Source organism: Marmota monax, unplaced genomic scaffold, assembly GCF_021218885.2.
Source record: "Marmota monax isolate L192 unplaced genomic scaffold, Marmota_monax_Labrador192_F-V1.1 WCK01_AAM20220418_F8-fsc00001, whole genome shotgun sequence".
In the NCBI taxonomy this organism is placed as follows: domain Eukaryota; kingdom Metazoa; phylum Chordata; class Mammalia; order Rodentia; family Sciuridae; genus Marmota; species Marmota monax.
This window is the reverse complement of record NW_026693777.1, coordinates 18570170-18594651: the sequence shown is the minus strand read 5'-3', so window position 1 is coordinate 18594651 and position 24482 is coordinate 18570170. Positions and strand designations below refer to the sequence as shown.

Sequence of the window (24482 nt, the reverse complement as noted above, 5' to 3'; positions counted from 1 at the left end):
TTCTGTGACATTATGTCAATGGGTCCCAAGAGTTTGTGTTTGTGACAGGTTTCTGGTGTTGCTGGGTTTAGGACCCAGTTATGGGATTTGGAAATTCAGAGAACAGAGAGTGATTAGGGGTGATCTAAAGGGAGAGATGGAACTTGGGATAGACAGGTAAGCTTTGAATCATTAGGATTCAGGAAGCAATTCCAACAACTCCTCTGTTAACACAGGAATGTTCAGAGGAAGAATAATTGTATTGTGAGATTTGTAATCTAATCAGTCCATCCTAGTTTGAATAGACTGACTGTGTAGTAACTGCAGGCAGATGGAGTGTGGCTGGAGGAGGTGGGTCACACAGGTGGTGTGTCCTGGAAGGGTTTGTCTTTCCTGTGGCCTCTTCCTCCTTCCTGTTTTTCTCTGCTTGCTGTCACTATGAGGTGAGCTGCTTTCCTTAGCTATACCCTTCAGTCATGATGCCCTGCTTCACTTTGGACCCAGAGCAATGGAGTCAGCTATCTATGGACTGAAACCTCTGAAACTGTGAGCCCCAAGTAAAATTTCCCTCTCCTACATACATTGAGCTCAGAACTAGATGATGACCTTTCTGGGATGAGGGGTGGCAAAAAAATATGTGTTGGCTATTGTTTATGCCTACGAAGCATCTGTTCTTTTCCTTCCTATGGACCTATGATAAATGCCCTAGTTCTCAATGTTGACATGCTCCACCCTCCAGTTCCCTGTAACCAACATGCATCAAGATCCCACCCTCAGTCCAGGGGTGCCCTGATTGGTCCAAGAGTTAATCAATCTCCCTTGCCAATCAGCAGTTCAGGGATGATCACATTTCCTAATTCTGGCAAATGGGAAACAAGGGAAGTCTTCTAAGCTTCTTGGGATGCTCTTCCTTGTTCTTTGAGAAAAATCTGTGGGAAGCTACTCTTTTGCAGGACATGACCAAGGAAGCCTGTAGCCTTAACTAGTCCTTGATGACATTAGTCAACAGTTTTTTAAAATTTATTTATTCTAATTTGTTATATATGGTAACAGAATGCATTTCAATTCATTGTACACATATAGAGCACAATTTTTCATGACTCTTGTTGTATACAATGTAGAGTTACACCAAGTGTGTCTTCATACATAGACTTAGGGTAATGAAGTCCATCTCATTGGTAGAGTGGTCGTCTCACATGCATAAGGCCCTGTGTTCAGTCCTCAGCACCACACACACGCGCACACACACACACACACACACACAAAGTTTCCACAAAGAAAGATTCTGAAAATAACCAACAGTTTATTGCTGGCTTTGCAGATATGTTAATCTGTGTATTTTCTTATGGTTTAAATTTGTGGAATTGAACTAGCAGCATCAGTATGACCTGTGAGCTTGTTGGAATTTCAGGTACTACCTTAGTCCTACACAATCAGGATCACCTTTTAACAAAATCCCCAGGTAAGTTCTATACGCACAAAAGGTTCAGAAGTGTTATTTTAAGCTAATTTGAGTTCAAGTTTTATTTACTTGCAACTGGAAACATCCTGATGTGACATTCTTTCTGCTCCTCCCCGAAGAAAGAATAGCCTTCTCCATGCATGTCGTATAGAAATGGCCGGGGGGGGGGGGGGGGACGGGACGGTGTACCATTTCTTTTTTTTTTTTTCTTTTTAAATACTGATGTTTTATTTTGGAGGTACAAACCCAAGGCATTAGTGGTGAGAAAATGGAAGCAAGGCAGGGGTGAAAAGTAGGTAATGCAGTGATTGTTTCCAAGCTGGACACTGCTTCATGACAAGCCTTGAAGAGGCCCAGCATGCATATGCCCTGCCTACTTGGGAATCTCCCCAGAGGCTTGGATGAATGGGAGAAATAATGCCTTATAGCAATTCATGAAAGGGAGAGAAGGCAGAATTCATCCGCATGGCTTTCTCCTACTTCCCATTTCCCATTAGTCAAATCTTCCCCTTAGAGCAAGAATTGCCCTACACTTCAAGGTTGCTGTGGTTACATGGAATGCCAGACCCCATGCCCTATGGTGGGACATTCCATGAGTTTGGAAGAGACAAACTCTAAGCATGTGGATGGTTAGTAACAAAGAGAATCTGATGCAGCTGGGTGTGATGGCACATGCCTGTAATCCCAGCGGCTTGAGAGTTCAATGCCAGCCCCAGCAATTTAGCAAGGCCCTAAGCAACTCAGTGAGACCCTGTTTCAAAATTTTTAAAAATGAATAAAAAGGTCTGGGAATGTAGCTATCAGTTTAAACGACCCTGGGTTCAAGCCCTGGTACCAAAAACAAAATAAAACAAACCACCACCAAAAAAAAAAAAAAAAAAAAAAAAAAAAAGAAGCAAAGAATCTGATGCCATACATATGACATATCCAATATAGGCCAGTACGTCTTTCCCATTTTCCAGAAGGGGAAATAAGGTATAGTGATCACAGATTTTTCCTAAGGTCACATGGCTAGTGAGTGGAAAGTTCAAGATTTAAACATAGTCTGGCTCTGGAAACTGTGGAAGGCCAAACCATGGATTTTATGTAGCAGCAAAGGAGAGTCACTAAAAGGTTTCAGGCCAGGGAGCAACTTGATAAAGAGCTTTTAAATAAAACTCTCAATCTCCATTGTGCTCATCTTCCTGTCTGGCAAAACTTCAATAGTAGGTGTCCCCAGTGAGGCGAGGCCATTCAAGACAGGCTTTGAGGGATTTGAGGAAACTCTGATGGAGTCCAAAGCTTCATCTGGGCTTTGATGTTGCCTCTTAAACTTTGTGTTCATCTAAGCTGCTCCTACCAAGAGATGAGTTGGTTGGAGGCAGGCAGCAACTGGGTAGAAAAACAAAACTGAGGAAGAGATAGACCTAAAGACCAGGAGCAAGAGGACCATCTGTCTGTCCACTGCTGACCTGCCCTGGCAGGTGCTGATGAATCCTTTGATGTTGCTGGAGATGGTCAGATCTCATGAACTGTCGGCCACACTGATCACATTCATATGGTCGATACCTGGTGTGTATCCGCATATGTCGTCCAAGCTCATCATAACGAAAAAAAGACCACGTGCAGCCTTCCCAGGTGCATCTATAAGGCTTCTCACCTGTGTATTTGCGCTGGTGACTCACAAGGTGTGAGCGCTTGGTATAGGCTTTTCCACAGTTCTTATACTGACAGCAATAAGGCCTTGAAAGGGGAGATTTCCTCCTGGGTGCCGCTTTCTGGCCACTGGAGTTCTCTGCTCTCCTTGGAGCCTGGGTGGGCGGCTCAGGTAGGAAGAGGTCTTCCTGGCAGTCTAACTTGTCCACAAAAGCATCAAGGGAGTCTAAGGTCCGCAAAGACTGGGACCTATCTGAGGGCATCTCAAGGTCATAGGGATCTCTAGGCGGCAACATCTGAATCATGGAGGGGAGCACAGGCTGGGTCTCAGTGGATGGCATGTTTGGGGCCCATAACATTTTAGGAGTTAAAGAGGGTCTGAGAGAAGGTAGTAATTGGGGATCAGAATAAGGCATTGTTGGGGCACTAGTGTGGGACACGGAGATGCCACTTGAATCTGGGACTGGCAGCCTGTTGGGGGGTATCTTCAGATTCTCACTGAAGGTCCTGGCCATTCCTGGAATACTGGGCTCTCCTAAAGGCATCATCATCTGGGGCTCCTTGCACATCATCATCCCTGGCCGGGAGGGAGAGACTCCCTGACAGTAAGTCATCTGGGAAGGGACAAGAGCCGCTTGTGGGCAACAGTTCACAGAGTACTCCGGTAGTAACACAAAGAACTGGGGCCCCACTTCACCCATATTATGCACGGGTGCCTCAGCAGACACCAAAAAGGTCCCTAACATCTCTGTGCCCTGAGGAAAGTATTGAGTGTCTAGTGGGCTGTGGTTCCAAGAGGTGAGTACTCCGCCACATCTGGAAGACAGACATATCCAAGATGGACATTGCTCTCTCGTCATCATTTCAATTATTCTTAAATCTAGCTTCAAGGAAGATCTCTGCCTTCCTACAGCTTGATTTCATTTGGACAGCCCACGGGCACAGGATCGGTTGGTGCGCAGTCTGCCACCGTCTTGGCTCCTCAGCCTCGTGCTCCATCTCAACCAGGACCAGCTGCACCCTGGGACTGTGAGGGATCCAGACCCACTTCAGGCCAGGGCAGAGGCCAGATGCAGCAGCCGTCAGGCGTCCCAGCACCAGTACGCCACAATCGCTTGGTTGAGCTTCTCCCATTTCTTATTTTAATAGAAATGACAGTTATTGGGTCATAATATAGGCTTTAAAAAAGTTTTCACCACACTTTGATATGTCATTTAAAATTTTTTTAAATAGTTATTTTTTAGATGAAACTTGTTACTTATAGTTAAAAAGACTCTAATGGCAAGTCAGGAGATATGAGCTTAGTGTGCTGGTTGAATGTCATTGTTGAGAATTGCATTTTACCTCCATTAGGATTACCCCTTTCCACTTTCTACTCAGCTCCATTCCCATTTCAGCTAAATAGAGTTTTATACTGTACTGTATAGAACCATTAAGCTCTGGGGATCTATTCTTGCAAAGTATAGTCCAGATGTGCATTCAGTAACCTGAACAGAGTAAAGAATTTCATCCCCTTGTTATATCTGTGTTTATGAAGGCCAAAGATAAGCAATAAATTAAATCTACTAACAATCTAGGAATTTTGAGAAATTTTCTTCTTGCTTCTCTTTACACAGAGTTAGGTGTCATGTCCCAACAAAGCCAAACATACTTTAGAATTGTACTTTTTGTTTGCTTATCCTTCTAGAGTCCTTAATGAGTATAAAACAGGATAAACTAGATACTTCAATTCATAAATTAGACTATCATTCTGTAATTAATTGATACTGAACTGCCACTGTAGTGTGTTTTACAGTGAGAATTGCCTGTGATCTCTATTCTTTCAGAAAGGTCTTAGATCTAAAAACAGTATTTTAAAGAAAACATAGTTATGCTGATTGATTTTATTATCTTTAAAATATTTACTATGGCCTAGGCATTGTGCTAGCTAGCACCATGAAAAGTGACTTCTAGTTCCCATTTTAGAAATGATAAAATTGAGATTAGAGAGATTAAGTAACATGAAGAAAATCATATAGTTAGTAACCCAGGACTAATGCTCCCCAGACTCGTTAAGGTCCGCAAGGATTTAAATTCTACCAGGCAAGAAAGTGACATGTAAATAGTTCACTAAAATAAAGTGGAAAATAAATAAAAATCTTAAGTTGAAGTAAGATTTAAAAAGAGATAAAATTTATTGAGAACATAGAGGAGGAAGAAGGAGAATCAGGAAATAAAAAAACAACCATTAATTTCCCCTCCTACTTCTCTAGGTACTCAAGCCTCTTCTGACCTCTCATTCACTTTGTGCCATCACCATTGTAATCAACGCTTAAAATTTTTTTGAAAAATATTTGTTTTTGTTGTAGATGGACACGATATCTTTATTTTATTTATTTTTATGTGGTTCTGAGGATCGAACTCAGTGCCTCACACGTGGGAGGCAGGCGCTCTATTACTGAGCTACAGCCACAGCCCCAACACTTAAAATTTTGATGTTTTAATTTTCTTCATATTCTCACATTTTATCAATCTGTAAAACATTTGATTTATTAACAGGGTTTCTTGCTAACCATCCCTTCCTGTCCATTTCCACTATTAACATCCTCATTTTATTGATCACTCTACCATATAGGTCTGTGATTAGTAAACTTCAGTTGACCTAAGAATCATATAATGGTGCTTTGTTAAAGAATCAAGAGGTTTTGATTCATAGCAAGAGATTTTGATTCTAATGCACATCAAAGCTGAGAAACACTCACTAAGGCAGCACTTCTGAACATGATCTGGGACCTCTGGGGAATCTCCAGGACTCTATCAGGGATCTGCAAAGTCAAAACTATTTTCATAGTTACGCCAAGATGTCAGTTGCCTTTTCCATTGTGTGGACGTTTGTGTTAATGGTGAGAAAACAGTGACAGGTAAAATTTGTAGTGTCTTAGGACAAATTTGAAAATTAAAAAAAATCCTGTTTTCCTCAGTGAATCAGTTAAAATTAGTAATTTCATTAAATGTTAAACCTTCCTTAGTCTCCTGAGCCGCTGGGATTACAGGTGTGTGCTATGGTGCCTGGCTAGAATTACCTATTTTTGAGTGTTAGAAAAACAGAAAACAAAATTGGTTATTTGTTAAATTTCAGGATTGGAAAGGAGTGTTCAAAAATAGAAAAATGTCAAAGGAAATAAAATAGACTAATTTAAAATAAACACTTCGAGAGAACATGGCGGCGAGAGGGGAGGCAGCGCTTTCAGTACCTCCTCAACAACGGGGTCAGAGAGACGCATGGATATGCTTAGATACGACCTGCTGAGAAACTCCTAGCAAAATTCCACTAAAGAGAGATCGGCCGGGAATCCGTAGGATTTTTGGAGGTGACAGTCTGCGCTAGACGAGTGAATCTCCGCCACGCAGCGCAGAGGTCCAGACCCGCCAGCCACTGCCCGCGCGACTCGGCAACTGTCGGCTGCCTGCACCGGCCCCCGCGTCAGGGCGGATAGCCTCCGAGGCGCAGCGCAGCAGGAGCGGTGCAGGGACTCTAGGAAGAGGTCTCTCGCCAAGCCTTCATGAAATAGCAAACCAGGAGCTGAAACCAACCAGAAACAGACCAGTCCCACCCCTCCCTTCGGACACTCCTGCAAGGAGCCTGGGGCCCGCCATAGCAGAGTGGTGACATCACCAGAGTTCCACCGACAGAATTCCTTCCCAGCAGAATCCACATTAGCAGGTGTGTGACTCCCACCCCCTCCAGATACAACCAGCCAGGAAACCACCGGGGGCGTGTCTGTAGGGAAGCAGAGGGGATTCCAGATCCCCACCTCCCCTTAACACCAGCGGCGACACCCAAGATCTTAGCCGCTAGTTTCTGGGGGCGTGCCCACCAAAGGGGTCCGGAAAAATTAAACTGTTGGTTCCCAGATCACCCCACCACAGCACTGGGGCTTAGATGAATGACAGAGAGGGTGTTCATCGTTCGGGATATAGGACACGCGGTGGGGCTGCAAGTGTAATCAGATCCTTGGGGAACCACCTCTGGTGAACAGGACCTGGCTGGCTGGCTGGGAGGAGGAACAGGGGGAGGGGCCGGATAAGTGAAAGGGCTCTGGACTAACAGGATTGAGAGACTCCCAGGAGCCACCGTACAGGGATTTCTGTCAGCACATAGAGGGCAGAAGCTCTGCTCAGAGGGCACAGCTCCGCCTATTGGAAGAGAAGAAAATGGGATTCAGCCATAGAACAGGGGATGCCAGCATGGCAGAGATCTGATGTCATCGGAGAGCGGCCGAGGAGAAAACTTCATCGGTGCCAGCGGCAACGGAAACAGTTGGTCCCCTGGTAGGGAGGGTGAGTCACAGATACCCGAGTCTCTCTCGCTTTGTTGTCGAGCCAGAGGGGAGGAGCGGGGCCGCCGCCTGCGCCCGCAAGGTAGGCAGACCTGCGACCAACCTGCAGATCAGGCCCAGTGGTCTGCAGGCGTGGTAGGAGGGGCAGGGCAGAGCCACCACCCGTGCCGGCAAGGTAAGCAGACTGGCGACAGACCGGCGGATCAGGCCCAGCGGCCTGCCAGCGTGGTACACACTTCACCCCAACTGGAGTAGGGGCGGGGCAGAGCAGAGCCTTCGCCCGCGCCCAGATCAGGCCCAGTGGCCCGCCTGTGTGGTGGTCAAGTGACCCCAATTGGAGTGGGGGCGGAGCGGAACTGACACCCGTGCCCGCAAGGTGGGCAGACCTGCGACCAACCTGCAGATCAGGCCTAGCGGTCCCCGGGCGTGGTAGGAGGGGCAGGGCAGAGCCTTCGCCCCCACCTGCAAGGTAGGCAGACCTGCGACAGAACGGCGGATCAGGCCCAGGGGTCCGCGGGGGTGGTAGACACCTCACACCAATTGGAGGAGGGGCAGAGCAGAGCCCCCGCCCGCACCTGCAAGGGAGACTTTTCAACTATACAAGAGCAATATAAATATATAGGGGGGGAAAAAATTTCAAAAACACAACAGTTTCACCAAGAAGAAAGAAACGCAAGCAGTATGAAAAGACAAGGAAAGAAAGGACTACAAGCAATGCAGGTCAGCTCAACTTTAGAAGAGGTAACAGCTGCAGCAGATGGAATGTCAGATAAAGAATTCAGGATATATATGCTTCAGATGATCTGGAGTATCAAGGAAGAAATTAGACAGCAAAATCAGACAATGAAAGATCACTTCGACAAGGAATTACACAAACAAATCCAGGAAGCAAAGGATCAACTATACAGGGAGATAGAGGTTATAAAAAACAAACAAACAGAAATCCTAGAAATGCAGGAAGCAATAAACCAACTTAAAAACTCAATTGAGAGTACTACCAGCAGAGTAGAACACTTAGAAGATAGAACATCAGACAATGAAGACAAAGTATTTCAACTAGAAAAGAACATAGACAGCTCAGCAAGACTCTTAAGAAACCATGAGCAGAACATCCAAGAAATATGGGATAACATTAAGAGACCAAACTTAAGAGTCATTGGGATACAGGAAGGTATAGAACTCCATACCAAAGGAATGAGCAATTTATTCAATGAAATAATACGAGAAAACTTCCCAGACTTGAAGAATGAGACAGAATCCCAAATTCTAGAAGCCTACAGGACGCCGAATGTGCAAAATTATAAGAGATCCACACCTAGACACATTATAATGAAGATGCCCAACATACAGAATAAGGAGAGAATTTTAAAAGCTACAAGAGAAAGGAAGCAGATTACATTTAGGGGCAAGCCAATCAGGATAACAGCTGATCTTTCAACACAGACTCTGAAAGCTAGAAGATCCTGGAATAACATATTTCAAACACTGAAAGAAAATGGGTTCCAACCAAGAATTGTGTATCCAGCGAAATTAAGCTTCAGGATGGAGGATGAAATTGAAACCTTCCACGATAAACAAAAGTTAAAAGAATATGCAGCTAGAAAACCATCTCTTCAAAACATCCTCCGCAAAACATTACAGGAAGAGGAAATGGAAAATAACAATGAAAACCAACAGTGGGAGGTAGGACAGTAAAGGGGGGGGGGAATAATCAAAGAGGAAAACAAACCATGTTTAGTAACATAAATAAACAAATATGGCTGGAACAACAACCCATATCTCAATAATAACCCTAAATGTTAATGGCTTAAACTCACCAATTAAGAGACACAGGCTAGTAGAATGGATCTCAAAACAAGACCCAACAATATGCTGCCTACAGGAGACGCATTTGATAGGAAAAGACATACATAGGCTGAAGGTGAAAGGTTGGGAAAAATCATATCACTCATATGGACTTCGGAAACAAGCAGGAGTGTCCATACTCATATCAAATAAAATAGATTTCAAGCCAAAGTTAATCAAAAGGGATAAAGAGGGACACTACATACTGCTTAAGGGAACCATACACCAACAAGACATAACAATCATAAATATATATGCCCCAAACAATGGTGCAGCTATGTTCATCAAACAAACTCTTCTCAAGTTCAAGAGTCTAATAGACCACCATACAATAATCATGGGAGACTTCAACACACTTCTCTCGCCACTGGACAGATCTTCCAAACAAAAGTTGAATAAGGAAACTATAGAACTCAATAACACAATTAATAACCTAGACTTAATTGACATATATAGAATATACCACCCAACATCAAGCAGTTACACTTTTTTCTCAGCAGCACATGGATCCTTCTCAAAAATAGATCATATATTATGTCACAGGGCAACTCTTAGACAATATAAAGGAGTAGAGATAATACCATGCATCCTATCTGATCATAATGGAATGAAACTGAAAATCAACAATAAAAGAAGGAAGGAAAAAGCATACATCACTTGGAGAATGAACAATAGGTTACTGAATGATCAATGGGTTATAGAAGACATCAAGGAGGAAATTAAAAAATTCTTAGAGATTAATGAAAACACAGACACAACATATCGGAATCTATGGGACACATTGAAAGCAGTTCTAAGAGGAAAATTCATTGCTTGGAGTTCATTCCTTAAAAAAAGAAAAAACCAACAAATAAATGATCTCATACTTCATCTCAAAATCCTTGAAAAAGAAGAGCAAAACAACAGCAAAAGAAGTAGAAGGCAAGAAATAATGAAAATCAGAGCTGAAATTAATGAAATCGAAACAAAAGAAACAATGGAAACAGTTGACAAAACTAAAAGTTGGTTCTTTGAAAAAATAAACAAAATCGACAGACCCTTAGCCATGCTAGCAAAGAGAAGAAGAGAGAGAACTCAAATTACTAGCATACGGGATGAAAAAGGCAATATCACAACAGACACTTCAGAAATACAGAAGATAATAAAAAATTATTTTGAATCCTTATACTCCAATAAATTAGAAGATAGTGAAGGCATCCATAAATTTCTGAAGTCATATGATCTTCCCAGATTGAGTCAGGAGGATACAGACAACCTAAACAGACCAATATCAATCGAGGAAATAGAAGAAACCATCAAAAGACTACCAACTAAGAAAAGCCCAGGACCGGATGGGTATACAGCAGAATTTTACAAAACCTTTAAAGAGGAACTAATACCAATACTTTTCAAGCTACTTCAGGAAATAGAAAAAGAGGGAGAACTTCCAAATTCATTCTACGAGGCCAACATCACCCTGATACCTAAACCAGACAAAGACACCTCAAAGAAAGAAAACTACAGACCAATATCTCTAATGAACCTAGATGCAAAAATCCTCAATAAAATTCTGGCGAATCGGATACAAAAACATATCAAAAAATTGTGCACCATGATCAAGTAGGATTCATCCCTGGGATGCAAGGCTGGTTCAATATACGGAAATCAATAAATGTTATTCACCACATCAATAGACTTAAAAATAAGAACCATATGATCATCTCGATTGATGCGGAAAAAGCATTCAACAAAGTACAGCATCCCTTTATGTTCAAAACTCTAGAAAAACTAGGGATAACAGGAACATACCTCAATATTGTAAAAGCAATCTATGCTAAGCCTCAGGCTAGCATCATTCTAAATGGAGAAAAATTGAAGGCATTCCCTCTAAAATCTGGAACAAGACAGGGATGCCCTCTCTCACCACTTCTGTTCAACATAGTTCTCAAAACACTGGCCAGAGCAATTAGACAGACGAAAGAAATTAAAGGCATAAAAATAGGAAAAGAAGAACTTAAATTATCACTATTTGCAGATGATATGATTCTATACCTAGCAGACCCAAAAGGGTCTACAAAGAAACTATTAGAGCTAATAAATGAATTCAGCAAAGTGGCAGGATATAAAATCAACACGCATAAATCAAAGGCATTCCTGTATATCAGCGACAAATCCTCTGAAATGGAAATGAGGACAACCACTCCATTCACAATATCTTCAAAAAAAATAAAATACTTGGGAATTAACCTAACAAAAGAGATGAAAGACTTATACAATGTAAACTACAGAACCCTAAAGAGAGAAATAGAAGAAGATCTTAGAAGATGGAAAAATATACCCTGTTCATGGATAGGCAGAACTAACATCATCAAAATGGCGATATTACCAAAAGTTCTCTATAGGTTTAATGCAATGCCAATCAAAATCCCAACGGCATTTCTTGTAGAAATAGAGAAAGCAATCATGAAATTCATATGGAAAAATAAAAGACCCAGAATAGCAAAAACAATGCTAAGCAGGAAGTGTGAATCAGGCGGTATAGCGATACCAGACTTCAAACTATACTACAGAGCAATAGTAACAAAAACAGCATGGTACTGGTACCCAAACAGGCAGGTGGACCAATGGTACAGAATAGAGGACACAGAAACCAATCCACAAAACTACAACTATCTTATATTTGATAAAGGGGCTAAAAGCATGCAATGGAGGAAGGATAGCATCTTCAACAAATGGTGCTGGGAAAACTGGAAATCCATATGCAACAAAATGAAACTGAATCCCTTTCTCTCGCCATGCACAAAAGTGAATTCAAAATGGATCAAGGAGCTTGATATCAAATCAGAGACACGCCGTCTGATAGAAGAAAAAGTTGGCTACGATCTACAGTCGGTGGGGTCGGGCTCCAAATTCCTCAATAGGACACCCATAGCACAAAAGTTAATAACTAGAATCAACAAATGGGACTTACTCAAACTAAAAAGTTTTTTCTCATCAAAAGAAACAATAAGAGAGGTAAATAGAGAGCCTACATCCTGGGAACAAATCTTTACTCCTCACACTTCAGATAGAGCCCTAATATCCAGAGTATACAAAGAACTCCAAAAATTAGACAATAAGAGAACAAACAACCCAATCAACAAATGGGCCAAGGACCTGAACAGACACTTCTCAGAGGAGGACATACAATCAATCAACAAGTACATGAAAAAATGCTCACCATCTCTAGCAGTCAGAGAAATGCAAATCAAAACCACCCTAAGATACCATCTCACTCCAGTAAGATTGGCAGCCATTATGAAGTCAAACAACAACAAGTGCTGGCGAGGATGTGGGGAAAAGGGTACACTAGTACATTGCTGGTGGGACTGCAAATTGGTGCAGCCAATTTGGAAAGCAGTATGGAGATTTCTTGGAAAGCTGGGAATGGAGCCACCATTTGACCCAGCTATTCCCCTTCTTGGTCTATTCCCTAAAGACCTAAAAAGAGCATGCTACAGGGACACTGCTACATCGATGTTCATAGCAGCACAGTTCACAATAGCAAGACTGTGGAACCAACCTAGATGCCCTTCAATAGATGAATGGATAAAAAAAAATGTGGCATTTATACACAATGGCGTATTACTCTGCATTAAAAAATGACAAAATCATAGAATTTGCAGGGAAATGGATGGCACTAGAGCAGATTATGCTAAGTGAAGCTAGCCAATCCCTAAAAAACAAATGCCAAATGTCTTCTTTGATATAAGGAGGGTAACTAAGAACAGAGTAGGGACGAAGAGCATGAGAAGAAGATTAACATTAAACAGAGATGAGAGGTGGGAGGGAAAGGGAGAGAAAAGGGAAGTTGCATGGAAATGGAAGGAGACCCTCAGGGTTATACAAAAGAACATACAAGAGGAAATGAGGGGAAAGGGAAAAATAATACAAGGGGGAGAAATGAAGGTCAGTAGAGGGGGTAGAGAGAGAAGAGGGGTGGGGAGGGGAGGGGAGGGGGGATAGCAGAGGATAGGAAAGGTAGCAGAACATGACAGTCACTAGTATGGCAATATGTAAATCAATGGATGTGTAATTGATGTGATTCTGCAATCTGTATATGGGGTAAAAATGGGAGTTCATAACCCACTTGAAGCAAAGTGTGAAAGATGATATATCAAGAACTATGTAATGTTTTGAACAACCAACAATAAAAAAATTAAAAAAAAAATCTTAAACCTTAAGTGCACATTTATTAATAGGCTATTTGACAAGGTGGAAAATACTTACAGGAATGCAGATTATATTCTGAACTATGAGTGCCTCAAGGAGCAGCATTTTTGCAGTTGTTTTGAGTTGTGAGTTAAAGTAGCTGCTTATTTCATGAAACCCCATCTCATGAAACTGTGGTATATATACTCATTTGAAAAAATGTCCAATAGACAACTATAGTTATTCAGACTTTGATATTTGATAAAAATTTTCCAGAAAATAAGTAAGATTTTGTCATTGATAATTATAAAATTTAAGGTTTGAAGCAAAAAGAGAAACTTGGAAAACTTCTGAAAACTTAACATCTTTTCTTTTAAATTTTTTGTAATTGTAGATGGATACGATACTTTTATTTTATTTATTTATCTTTTGTGGTGCTGAGGATCAAACCCAGGGCCTTACATGTACTAGGCAAGTGGTCTACCACTGAGCTACAACCTCATCCCTTAAAAGCTTTTCTGATGAGATTGATGATATTAGGAAGATCTGCATAACCTTTTCCACATAAATAATGCATTGTATTATAAAAATATACCTGGGTCAGGATTTCTTCAAAGTGCAAGGTAGAGCAATGAATTTTTAACAGCATGAAAATTTGCTGATATGGTTTCAGAGTTCATACGGCAACACCTTTTCCAAATTATTGCTTGTTGAGTTTGATGTACTTTCAAGGAAGAATATCTGTAGTTACTTGAAAAAAACCATTAAAACCAACATCTCTAGCAATTAGAGAAATGCAAATCAAAACTAAGATTTCATCTCACTCCAGTCAGAATGGCAGCTATTAAGAATACAGACACAATAAGTGTTTTTGAGGATGTTGGGAAAAAAGCATAAATAGCTGGTGGGACTGCAAATTGCTGCAACCAATCTGGAAAGCAGTATGAAGATTCCTTAGAAAACATGGAATGGAACCACCATTTGACTCAGCTATCCCACTCCTTGGTCTTTACCCAAAGGACTTAAAAACAGCATACTATATTGATGCAGCCACGTCAATGTTTATAGCAGCACAATTCACAATAGCTAAATTGTAGAACCAATCTAGATTCCCTTCAATAAATGAATGTATAAAGAAACTGTGGTATATATGCCCAATGGAATATTACTCAGCATTAAAAGAGAATAAAATATGGCATTTACAGGTAAATGGATGGAGTTGGAGAATATTATGCTAAGTGAAGGAAACAAGACCCAAAAAACTAAAGGCTGAATGTTTTCTCTGATAAGTAGATGCTGATCCATAATGGGGGTGTGGGGCAGGGAGCATGGGAGGAATGGAGGAACTCTAGATAGGGCAAAAGGGAGGAGGAGGAAGGGAGGGGGCATGGAGGTTGGAAAGATGTGGAATGAGATGGACATCATTACCCTAAGTACATGTATGAAGACATGAATGGTGTGACTCTACTTTGTGTACAACCAGAGACATGAAAAATTATGCTCTATATGTGTACTATGAATTGAATGCATTCTGCTATTATGTATAACAAATTAGAATAAATAAATAAATTTTTTAAAAAGCCCTTAAGCCCCCCCCCCCCACCTAATTGTGTATCTCTGTAAGGCCAGATTATCTTTAGATACTTCAGCCAGAGCGTGACATTTCAACAGATTCCAGAAGTACATGAGAATATAGCTGCTTTCTATTGTGATTTGAGGGACATAAAACAGTGCCACCTTCTTCATTATCTTTTAAAACCAGTTATTTTTATTAAATGTGTTAATGTGCAATGAAGTTTTTATTATCTTAAAAGAAATTACTATCCACTTAATAAGTTTGAATTCTAATTCAAAATGATTAACTATGGTAAACACCATATTATAAAACTATAGAACACCATATAACAAACTGTGGTAAGTACCACATATATAAAAACTCTTTGGAAACCTCAATAAGTTTTAAGAGTGTAAAGAGATCTATAATGGAGTAAGAAAATTTCAAGGGCTGAGAGTGTAGCCCAATGGTCAAGTACTTGCCTAGCATGTGCAAAGACCTGGGTTTGAACCCTAGCAACAGAGAAAGAAAGAAAGAAAAAATTTTAGGATTTTTAAAATTTAAATGAGATAATATTTATAATCACCTTCAAAAAATAATGTTATCATGTTTAAAATTTTTTTTAGTTGAATACAATACCTTTATTTATTTTTATGTGGTGCTGAGGATTGAACTCAGGGCCTAGCACATGCTAGGCGAGTGCTCTACTGTTGAGCCACAATCCCAGCCCTGTTATTATATTTTTATACCTTTATTTGATTTGTTTATATTATGTGGTACTGAGGATCAAACCCAGTGTCTCATGCATGCTAGGCAAGTGCCCTACCACTGATCTACAGCCCCAGCCCCAGCCCCAGCATCCAAATTTTAGATTCTTTATCAAGTGAAGTTCAACTTTTAAGTTTGCATTCAAAGCCTTCTTAATTTGGCCCTGGCATACTTGTCCATCTGGTGTCTTATATTGTCCTAAGATATAAACTTTGGAGTATCCCTTTGAGTGTGCACCCAATAATACATTAATTCAATCATGTATTCATTCAGCAGACATATCTGTCCTCATTGAGTTATTTATTTATTTATTTATTTATTTTTTAATTTTTTATTGTTGGTTGTTCAAAACATTACAAATTTCTTGATATATCATATTTCACACTTTGATTCAAGTGGGTTATGAACTCCCATTTTTACCCCATATACAGATTGTAGAATTACATCAGTTACACATCCATCGATTTACATATTGCCATACTAGTGTCTGTTGTGTTCTGCCTCATTGAGTTTTTATCTAATATTATGTTGTCTAATATGGTAACTCCTAGTCATAGATAGGTATTAATTTTAAATTCAATAAACTTAAATACAACTAAAGATTCCATTTTCAGTGGCTCATTTCAAGTATTCAGTAGCTACATGTGGTGAATGGTTACTGTATTGGACAGCACAGATATAGGATGGTGACCACACATTCTATAGAAAGTTCTCTTGGATGAATTTTTGTACTTCTTAGCGCTCCTAATATGCCCCTCCCTACACTGACTATTTCTACCACATCCCAGTTCTCTCCAGTGCCCTGGCATGCTTCCTAGCTTTTTACTAATCAAATACTAAATACTGACTCAAATATTACATCACTCTAGCTGGACATAATCTTTATTTCTAGTTTTATAACATTAATTTTGTTCTGATATGTTTCTTATGACCTGTATCTGTTACCTGGCATATGGGACAGATGGTTATGGTATCTTTCCTACTAAGCTCATTGATGGTAGGAACTTCTTTATAGATTGGTGCATCCTAACCATCATACTGTAAGTAGAAAAAAAGAAAAACAAGCAAACAAAAGCAAAGATGGGGACAGATGGAGTAGTCAGTGAACGTATTAATTTTACAGTTTTATTTATTTATGTTTTTTGTTTTATTTATTTATTTTAATTTCTTTTAATTAGTTACACATGACAGTACAATGATCTTGACATATCGTACATTTGAATCAGATGGGATATAATTTCTCATTTTTCTGAGTGTACAGGTTGCAGAATTACATTGGTCATGCAGTCACATATATACCCATAGCAATAATAATGTCTACTGTATTCTGCTGTCCTTCCATTCCCCCTTCCCTTCCCCTCCCCTCCCATCACTTCTCTGTACTCAATCTAATGTGACCTACTTCTTCTTTTTTTTCCCCCTCATGTTGTCATACCTGTATTCTGTATAACATATAACGAAGGGGATCTCCTTCCCTTTTCCATGCAATTCCCATTCTCTCTCCCTTTCCCTCCCAATTTTACAATTTTAATTTATACTAAAAATGTTCTCTCAGGCAGCTTTGCAAGATGGTTAGGATGTCTTGGAATAAGAATTATATTTACATAGTTCTTTTTACTTCTGTCTCTCTTCAGTTTCAGAACCCCTCCCAGCTTTTTCTTGGATGTCCAATAGACACTTCAAATTCATTATGTTGAAACCTGAACTTAGGGTATAATTGGCTCCTTTTGACCAAAGATGAGGAAATTTGAGTCTAAAAAGACAAAATGGAGGTGGGGCACAACTGATAGAAGTACACATCTCATTGGTAACCATGTAAGAGACTATAGCACTAATTTCTTAGTTTGAAAATTGACAATTAAAAGGAAAGAAGTAAGCATTTATCCAACCTCTAACAATAACTATATTGCAAGGAAGTCAAGTAGGAGGTCTTTACAGAAGAGTTTCAGCTAATAAATGGGAAGGAATGATAGAAGACCATTATTTTGTATCCTTTTAACGTTTATTAATTTAGACAGTAATCACCAATGATTAAGTATTGAGTGAAAGGTTAAATATGATGAATGCTGCAGTGCTTTTTTTTATTAGTTACACATGACAGTACAATGATCTTGACAATTCATACATTTGAATCAAATGGGGTATAATTTCTCATTTTTCTGATTGTACAGGTTGCAGTGCTTTTTTTAAGTATGTATAATGCCCCTTTATCTAAATATGCACCTAAAATAGTAGAATTGGATCTCAGATTGAGTTTGCTCATAATTATATGTATGGTATGGTTTTGACAGGATATGACAGATGTGGGTTTTTTAGATTGTCATATCAGAAGTTACATGTTATTGATTTTGTGTTATTATTGTTGCTGTTAGTTTTAATTATTTTGTTTAGGAGTACCTGTCAAGTGCTTGCTGGGTTTTTCCAGTATAAAGTTACTGTTTTCTCCTTTGGAATCAATAAATATGTTGTGAAGAGATACTTTGAGACTATGTTAATATCTTGTAATTCCTGAAATTTTACTTTGTTTTAACATTCACTGATGTTTCTTATTTGAATCACTTCCAAGTTGAGCATCCCTAATCTGAACGTCTGAAAGCCAAAATGTTCTAAATCCAAAACTTTTTGAGTACCAACATGATGCCACAGCTGGAAAATTTCCCACCTGACCTCATATAATGGGTAGCAGTAAAAAAAAGACACACTAAAAATATCATACAAACTTACATTCAGGCTATGTGTGTGAGGTGTATATGAAGCACAAATGAATTTCATGTTTATACTTGGATTCCATCCTCAAGATATGTTATTATATGTATAATCCCCCCGCCAAAACAAAAACAAAAACAAAAACAAAACAAAACAAAACAAAAAACCCCTGAAATCTAAAATGTTTCTTGTCTCAAATACTTTAGATAAGGGATACTCAACCTGTGTTATTGTGATGATGGTTGTCAAATGGTGACTTTCTAATTCTACTATTTTACCTACATTTATTAATTATTTCTACCATAAAGAAGAGACATTCTTTTATCTCCCATTTATTTATATATTTACTTTTATAAGCACGAACTCATGTTTTTCTTTTAAGTTTTTACAAAACTACTATCATTATTTATTTTGATACTGAAATTGTCTCAGATTTGGCCAGAGAGAACTCCTTCAAGTTGGCATATAGGAGCTTTTGACATACTGTCATCACTCTTTGAGTGCTTTCTTACCTTTGGACATAAAACAGTGTTTTGAGCTCATCTTGTATTTTCTAGCACTCGCTGTAGAATCAGTCCTGGTTCCTTTTTTGAAACAATAGTATTAAGAAACCAAAATCTTTTTTCTCTTAGTAGCCAGGGAGAGGGGGAAATAAACATGTATGTGTGTGCATATGTATCTACTTCTACATCTATAAATCTGTGTCTTTACCTAAATATATAAATATAATTATATATTAGGCATCATCATCATCATCATATACTAATAATTGATACTTCCACACCTATGTCTACATATTTACCTATTTCTATTTCAGTGTATATAAAAATCAGGACTGAATGCTGATATGTTCAATTCCAATACAATTCCACAGAATTCATTCTTTTCTTCCTTCTTTCCATGTTTGTAACTCTCTACTTCAGTCGTGAGAAAACCTAATCCTTTTGTTCATAGTATATATATATTTTTTTATTTACTAAATTGTAGAGTATACAGAAAATAGTTTCAGAATAGTTGAACTTGATATACATGTTGGGAGGGAACCCCTACTATATAGTGCTTACAATTTGGAGGATTTTTTTTTTCTTTTTCCTTAATCTTAGGTCAAAGGGAGTATAGTTCAAAGATGGATTCAAAAGTTATTTTGAGTTGGGCGCAGTGACGCAAACCTGTAATCCCAGTGGCTGGGGGTGGGGTGGGGACAGAGACCGGAGGATCATGAATTCAAAGCCAGTGTCAGCAACTTTGTGAGGCCCTAAGCAACTCAGTGAGGCCCTGTCTCTCAATAAAATATAAAGAAGGGTTGGGGATGTGGCTCAGTGGTTAAGGGCCCATGGGTTCAATTCCTGGTACTAAAACAAAACAACAACAAAAATATACATATTTTTAAATATGTATTTTTATATTATTATGTGTATTTATATATATATATATACACACACAATATAAATATATATATTTTTGCTTCTCTATAGTATGATTATAAATACATTTGAAATGTAGTTCTGGGACTGGGGTTGTGGTAGAGCGCTTGCCTGGCATGTGTGAGGCACTGGGTTTGATCCTTAGCACCATATAAAAATAAATAAGTAAAATAAAGGTTAAAAAAATAAATATAGTTCTGTTTGTATATCATATTTGGATTTTCCTCCTACCCTGATTAATTTTATTTATGTTTTTATTTTTAATGTAGTTCTAAAAGTCAGGATGATGCAAAAGGTGTATTCAAAGAAATATCACAGACCTTCCCCCAGTTCCTTCCATCCTATTTTTACATGCTTGTCATTCCATCCTGTTCTCCTGCCTTCTTGCATAACTCTCTCATTTATCCTGTTTTGTGTTTCTTTTTGCTCAAAAGCAGATACATACAGATTTTATTTCTCCTTATTTCATATAACAGCATTTTATAGGTACTCTTACATTTTTATTAAGATATACTTCATATATCATAAAATTTACTCTTTTACAACCATCATCACTAATGCTAGAATGTTTTTATTACTCCAGAAAAGAACACTCCCATGCCTGTTAATAATCATTCTTCATTGCCCCTTCCTCTCAGCCCTTGTAAATCACTGATTTGTTGGCTATGGATTTGCCTTTTCTGGGTATTTGATACATGGATCATATAGTTGTTTTTTTTTTTTTTTTTTTGTACTTTGCTTTTTTTTGCTCAACTTCATAACCTGAAAATAACTCTATATCGGTTCACAGACATCTTTCTCATTTTTCTTACAGCTGCATAGAATTCTGTTATGTGGGTACACAATAGCTGATTAGTTTATTTAACTACTCTTCTGTATGGACATTTAATTTGTTTTCTAGTATTTGGCAATTACAAACAATGCTGCAATGAACGGCTTTGTGCATATATGTATGTTTGTTTTTTTGGAAGTCTATCTTCATGGTATATTCCTAGAAGTGGGATTGCCTGGTCAAAAGGTAAAGTTTCTTATTAATTGCCAAATTTTACATTAGAATTGTACCAGTTTTCATTCCTGCCAGCAATGTATAGAGTGCCAACAGAGTGTGTTATTGTACTCGTTGATTTTGCCTGTCTGAGGAATGTCATTTTAGTATACTTATCTTAATATTAGTGAGGTTGAACATCTTATGTTTACTTCTTTTTATGTAAATTTTTAATTATTTTGCACATTTTTCTTTTGAATTTTCTATTTTTTTTCCCTTAATTTTTAAGGGCTTATAGAAATAATTAGGGATGCTGGCCCTTTATCAATGTTTTGATATTTTGCAAATATTTTTCTCGGTTAGTTTTCCTTTGACTTTTGTGTTTTTGCCAAGCATAAGTTTGTTAAAAAATTTTTTTTTATGTAGTCAGAAATAGCCATATTTTATTGTATTGGATTTTGAGTAGTAGTGAAAAAGCCTTTCATTACACAGACGTTAGAGAGGAAGACACTCATGTTTTCTGTAATATACAGTTGATCCTTATTATTCATGGATTCAGTGTTTGTGAATTTTCAGTTGATCCTTATTATTCATGGATTCAGTGTTTGTGAATTTTCCTCCTCATCAAAATTTATTTGTAACTCCTAAATTAGTATCCTTGGTGCTTTCATGGTCATTTGCAGATGTGGCAGAGCGGTGAAAAATTTGAGTCACCCAATGTGTATGGTTCTTGCTGTGGCTGAATTAAGTTCTGCTTTCTTGTTTCAGCTTTCATGTTGTGAACAAGTGTCCTTTTCATATTTTTGAGCTTTTTGTTGGTTATTTTGCAATTTAAATGGCTCCCAAGCATAATGCTGAAGTCCTTTCTAGTGTTACTAAGCACAAGAAAGGTGTGATTATGGAGAAAGTATATGTGTTAGACAAGCTTCCTGTAGGCACTGGTTATAGAACTATAGTGAATCAACTGAATACTAAAGAGTCTTTAAACAGAAATTCAAATAGGACAGGTATATTTTGGTCATTTGATGACTATGTTACCAGAGGCTTGTGGGAACCCTATCCTGTATTTCCTTTGGAAGTAAATAATGATTCAGTATTTACTAGTTCAGTTTTTGTGGAGACTTTATAGATCATAACTACTGTGAATAACAAGAATAGACTGTAATTTCATTTTTTGCATCTTGATCTTTGATCCATTTGGCATTTATTTTTGTGCATGATTTGAGGTATGGATTTAGTTTTTATCTTTTTCCGAATGACTGAATAGTTGTCCTAGCACCATTTATTTTTTCATTTTTTAAAACATCTTTGTTCCAGTGATTTGAGATGCCATCTTTATCATTATTTACTTTCTATATTTACTTGGGATTGAATTTAGACTGTATATTATCCTATGGTTTGTCTTTTCATGTGATAATACCACATTCTAATTATAGATATTTTATACTGTGTCTGGTGTTAAAAGTTCCCTCTACTGACTTTGTATGTGTGTGTGTGTGTGTTTTCCTGGCTACTTTTTCATGTTTATTTAACAGAATGTTTTAAAAGGGAAATTTTGAAAGAGGAAAGATCAGAACATCCTGGATAAAGACATATACCATGTTCCTTAAAGACATACCCTGCTAAGTCAAAATAGGAGAAAGTGGTATATATCTTACCAGGGGGTCAGAAATTCTTCATAGAAATTTCTCTGGCAACCTTGCTCCTATCTGGGTAGTTGCTGGTTTTCGTGTTGAGTTAAATACCATCCTGTTTTACTACTTCATAGATTTGCACAAACACTTTCTCTCTGGATTTACACAAGGGAATGTACTTTTTTATTATTAGAAATCAAAGGGAAAAAAACCCCAAACATTAAAGTCTGTGGAGGATTTACCACTATTTTAATCAGAGACATGGATGAAGAGCAGTCTAACTTTATTTTGTAGGCTTTGATGTCAGGTCAAATTGGATTTTGGTGACATTGGAGCCAAGTTTGATAAGGTTTTAAAAGGCTAATCCTGGTACTCCTAAGTTTAGAGTATACTGTAGGGAGTTAAAGGAGGTAGAATCATTAGGAGGCTTTTGTAGTAATGTAGACAATAGATGATGGTGACTTAATGAAAGTAGTAATAGTGAAAATGATAAGAATTGATTAAATTATATATATATTTTGAAGATTCAGCCAACAGAATTTTTTGATGGGTTGGATATTATTGTGTTTATATCTTCAGTGTCCTCCAGAAGCTAATGTGTTAGGCAATGCAGCAATGTTCAGAGATGAAAATACTGGATTATAAGGCTTCTGATTTTATGGGTGTATTAATCCATCAGATGGATTAGTCATTTGAAAGGATTTACCAGGAGGTGGTGAAAACAATAGGAATGTGGGGCATGGCTGGAGGAAGTAGGTCACTGGGGTGTGGCCTTAGAGACTAAATCTGTTCCTGGCCCTTCCTTTCTCTCCCTCTCTGTTTCTTGGCTGTCAGGAACTGACCAGCTTTCCTCTATCATGTCCTTCCGCCATGAATGTTTCTGCCTTGGAGCCCCCTGACTATGGACTAAACCTGAAATAAATCTTTCTACCTTTAAGTCATTCTTGTCAAGTATTTTGGTCTCAGTGATGAAAGACTAACAAAGATATGTTGTATGAAACAAAAAGAAGAGCCTCAGTCAGACATGACTATAATCCCAGTGGCATGGGAGGCTGATGCAGGAGGATCAAAAGTTCAAAGCCAACCTCAGCATCTTAGAAACCTGTCTCTACCCCCCCCCCACAAAAGGGTGGGGTTGCTGGCACGTTGCTTAATGGTTAAGTGCAGTCCCTGATCCCTACTTCTTTCCCCACCCCACGGGGGGGGGGAAAAACAAAAGAGAAAGAGAGTATTTTTGGCTTGGGAAACTGGAAGAATGAAATTATTATCAATGAGGAACATTGTGGACAGAGCAGATTTTAGGGGGAAGTCAGGAGATCAGTCCTGTATATATCAAGTTTGAGATGCCTCTTGGACATTCATGTGGGGATAATGATATCTGGGTGGGTTGCAGAAATTAGATATGGTGAATGTAATAGATCCTTTAGTAGAATTCCTGGCCTAATTATCTCTGGCAGATTAGAGAACATATTGCTACATGAAATAAAAATAATAGGTTCCAAAAAGGATATTCAGGGAAAAAAAGGAGCTCACAGAATATGACAGTGGAAAATTTTAAAAGCTTGGAAGATAAGACTGAAGAAATCATTTAGAAAATAAGTCAAAGAAATGTAAAAATGTCAGAGAAATAATGGGCTGGTGAAATAGATTAGCGGTCAAGCGCTTGCCTGTCATGTGCAAGGCCCTGGGTTTGAGCACCCCAGCACCACAAAGGAAAAAAAAAAAGACATATTACTAGAACATTGAGAGTCAAAACAGAGAATGAAAACAAACAATTCACAAAGAAAGGAACAGGGATCATCAGAGTGTCACACTTTTAAAAGTAACACTGGAACCTGTCAGACAGAGGAACAATACCTTCAGAGTTCTGAAAAAAACTTATTAAAAACAGATCTCTATGTCCAGCCAAATTATTGATCAATAATGAGGATAGAATAAAAATCTTTTCCAACATGCAAGGTGTCAAAAAATTTATCTCCTACACATCCTTCCTGAGGAAG

The 24482-nt window shown here is 38.5% G+C and overlaps 2 protein-coding genes across 6 annotated transcripts in view; one reads left to right on the top strand and one right to left on the bottom strand.

Moving 5' to 3' along the window:
• The window catches only part of Rad51b (RAD51 paralog B), a 573606-nt gene that overhangs the window by 60593 nt on the left and 488531 nt on the right, over positions 1 to 24482 (top strand). The gene's annotated exons all lie outside the window — the stretch shown is intronic.
• LOC124104407 (Krueppel-like factor 17) lies at positions 2848 to 3936 on the bottom strand. The gene has a single exon (XM_046461355.1). It carries the CDS (start codon positions 3934 to 3936, stop codon positions 2848 to 2850), a length of 1089 nt encoding a protein of 362 aa, XP_046317311.1.

Bases quoted from the DNA above. Each gene is read 5' to 3' on its own strand.
- LOC124104407 (XM_046461355.1), bottom strand. From the start codon at position 3,936: ATGACGAGAGAGCAATGTCCATCTTGGATATGTCTGTCTTCCAGATGT.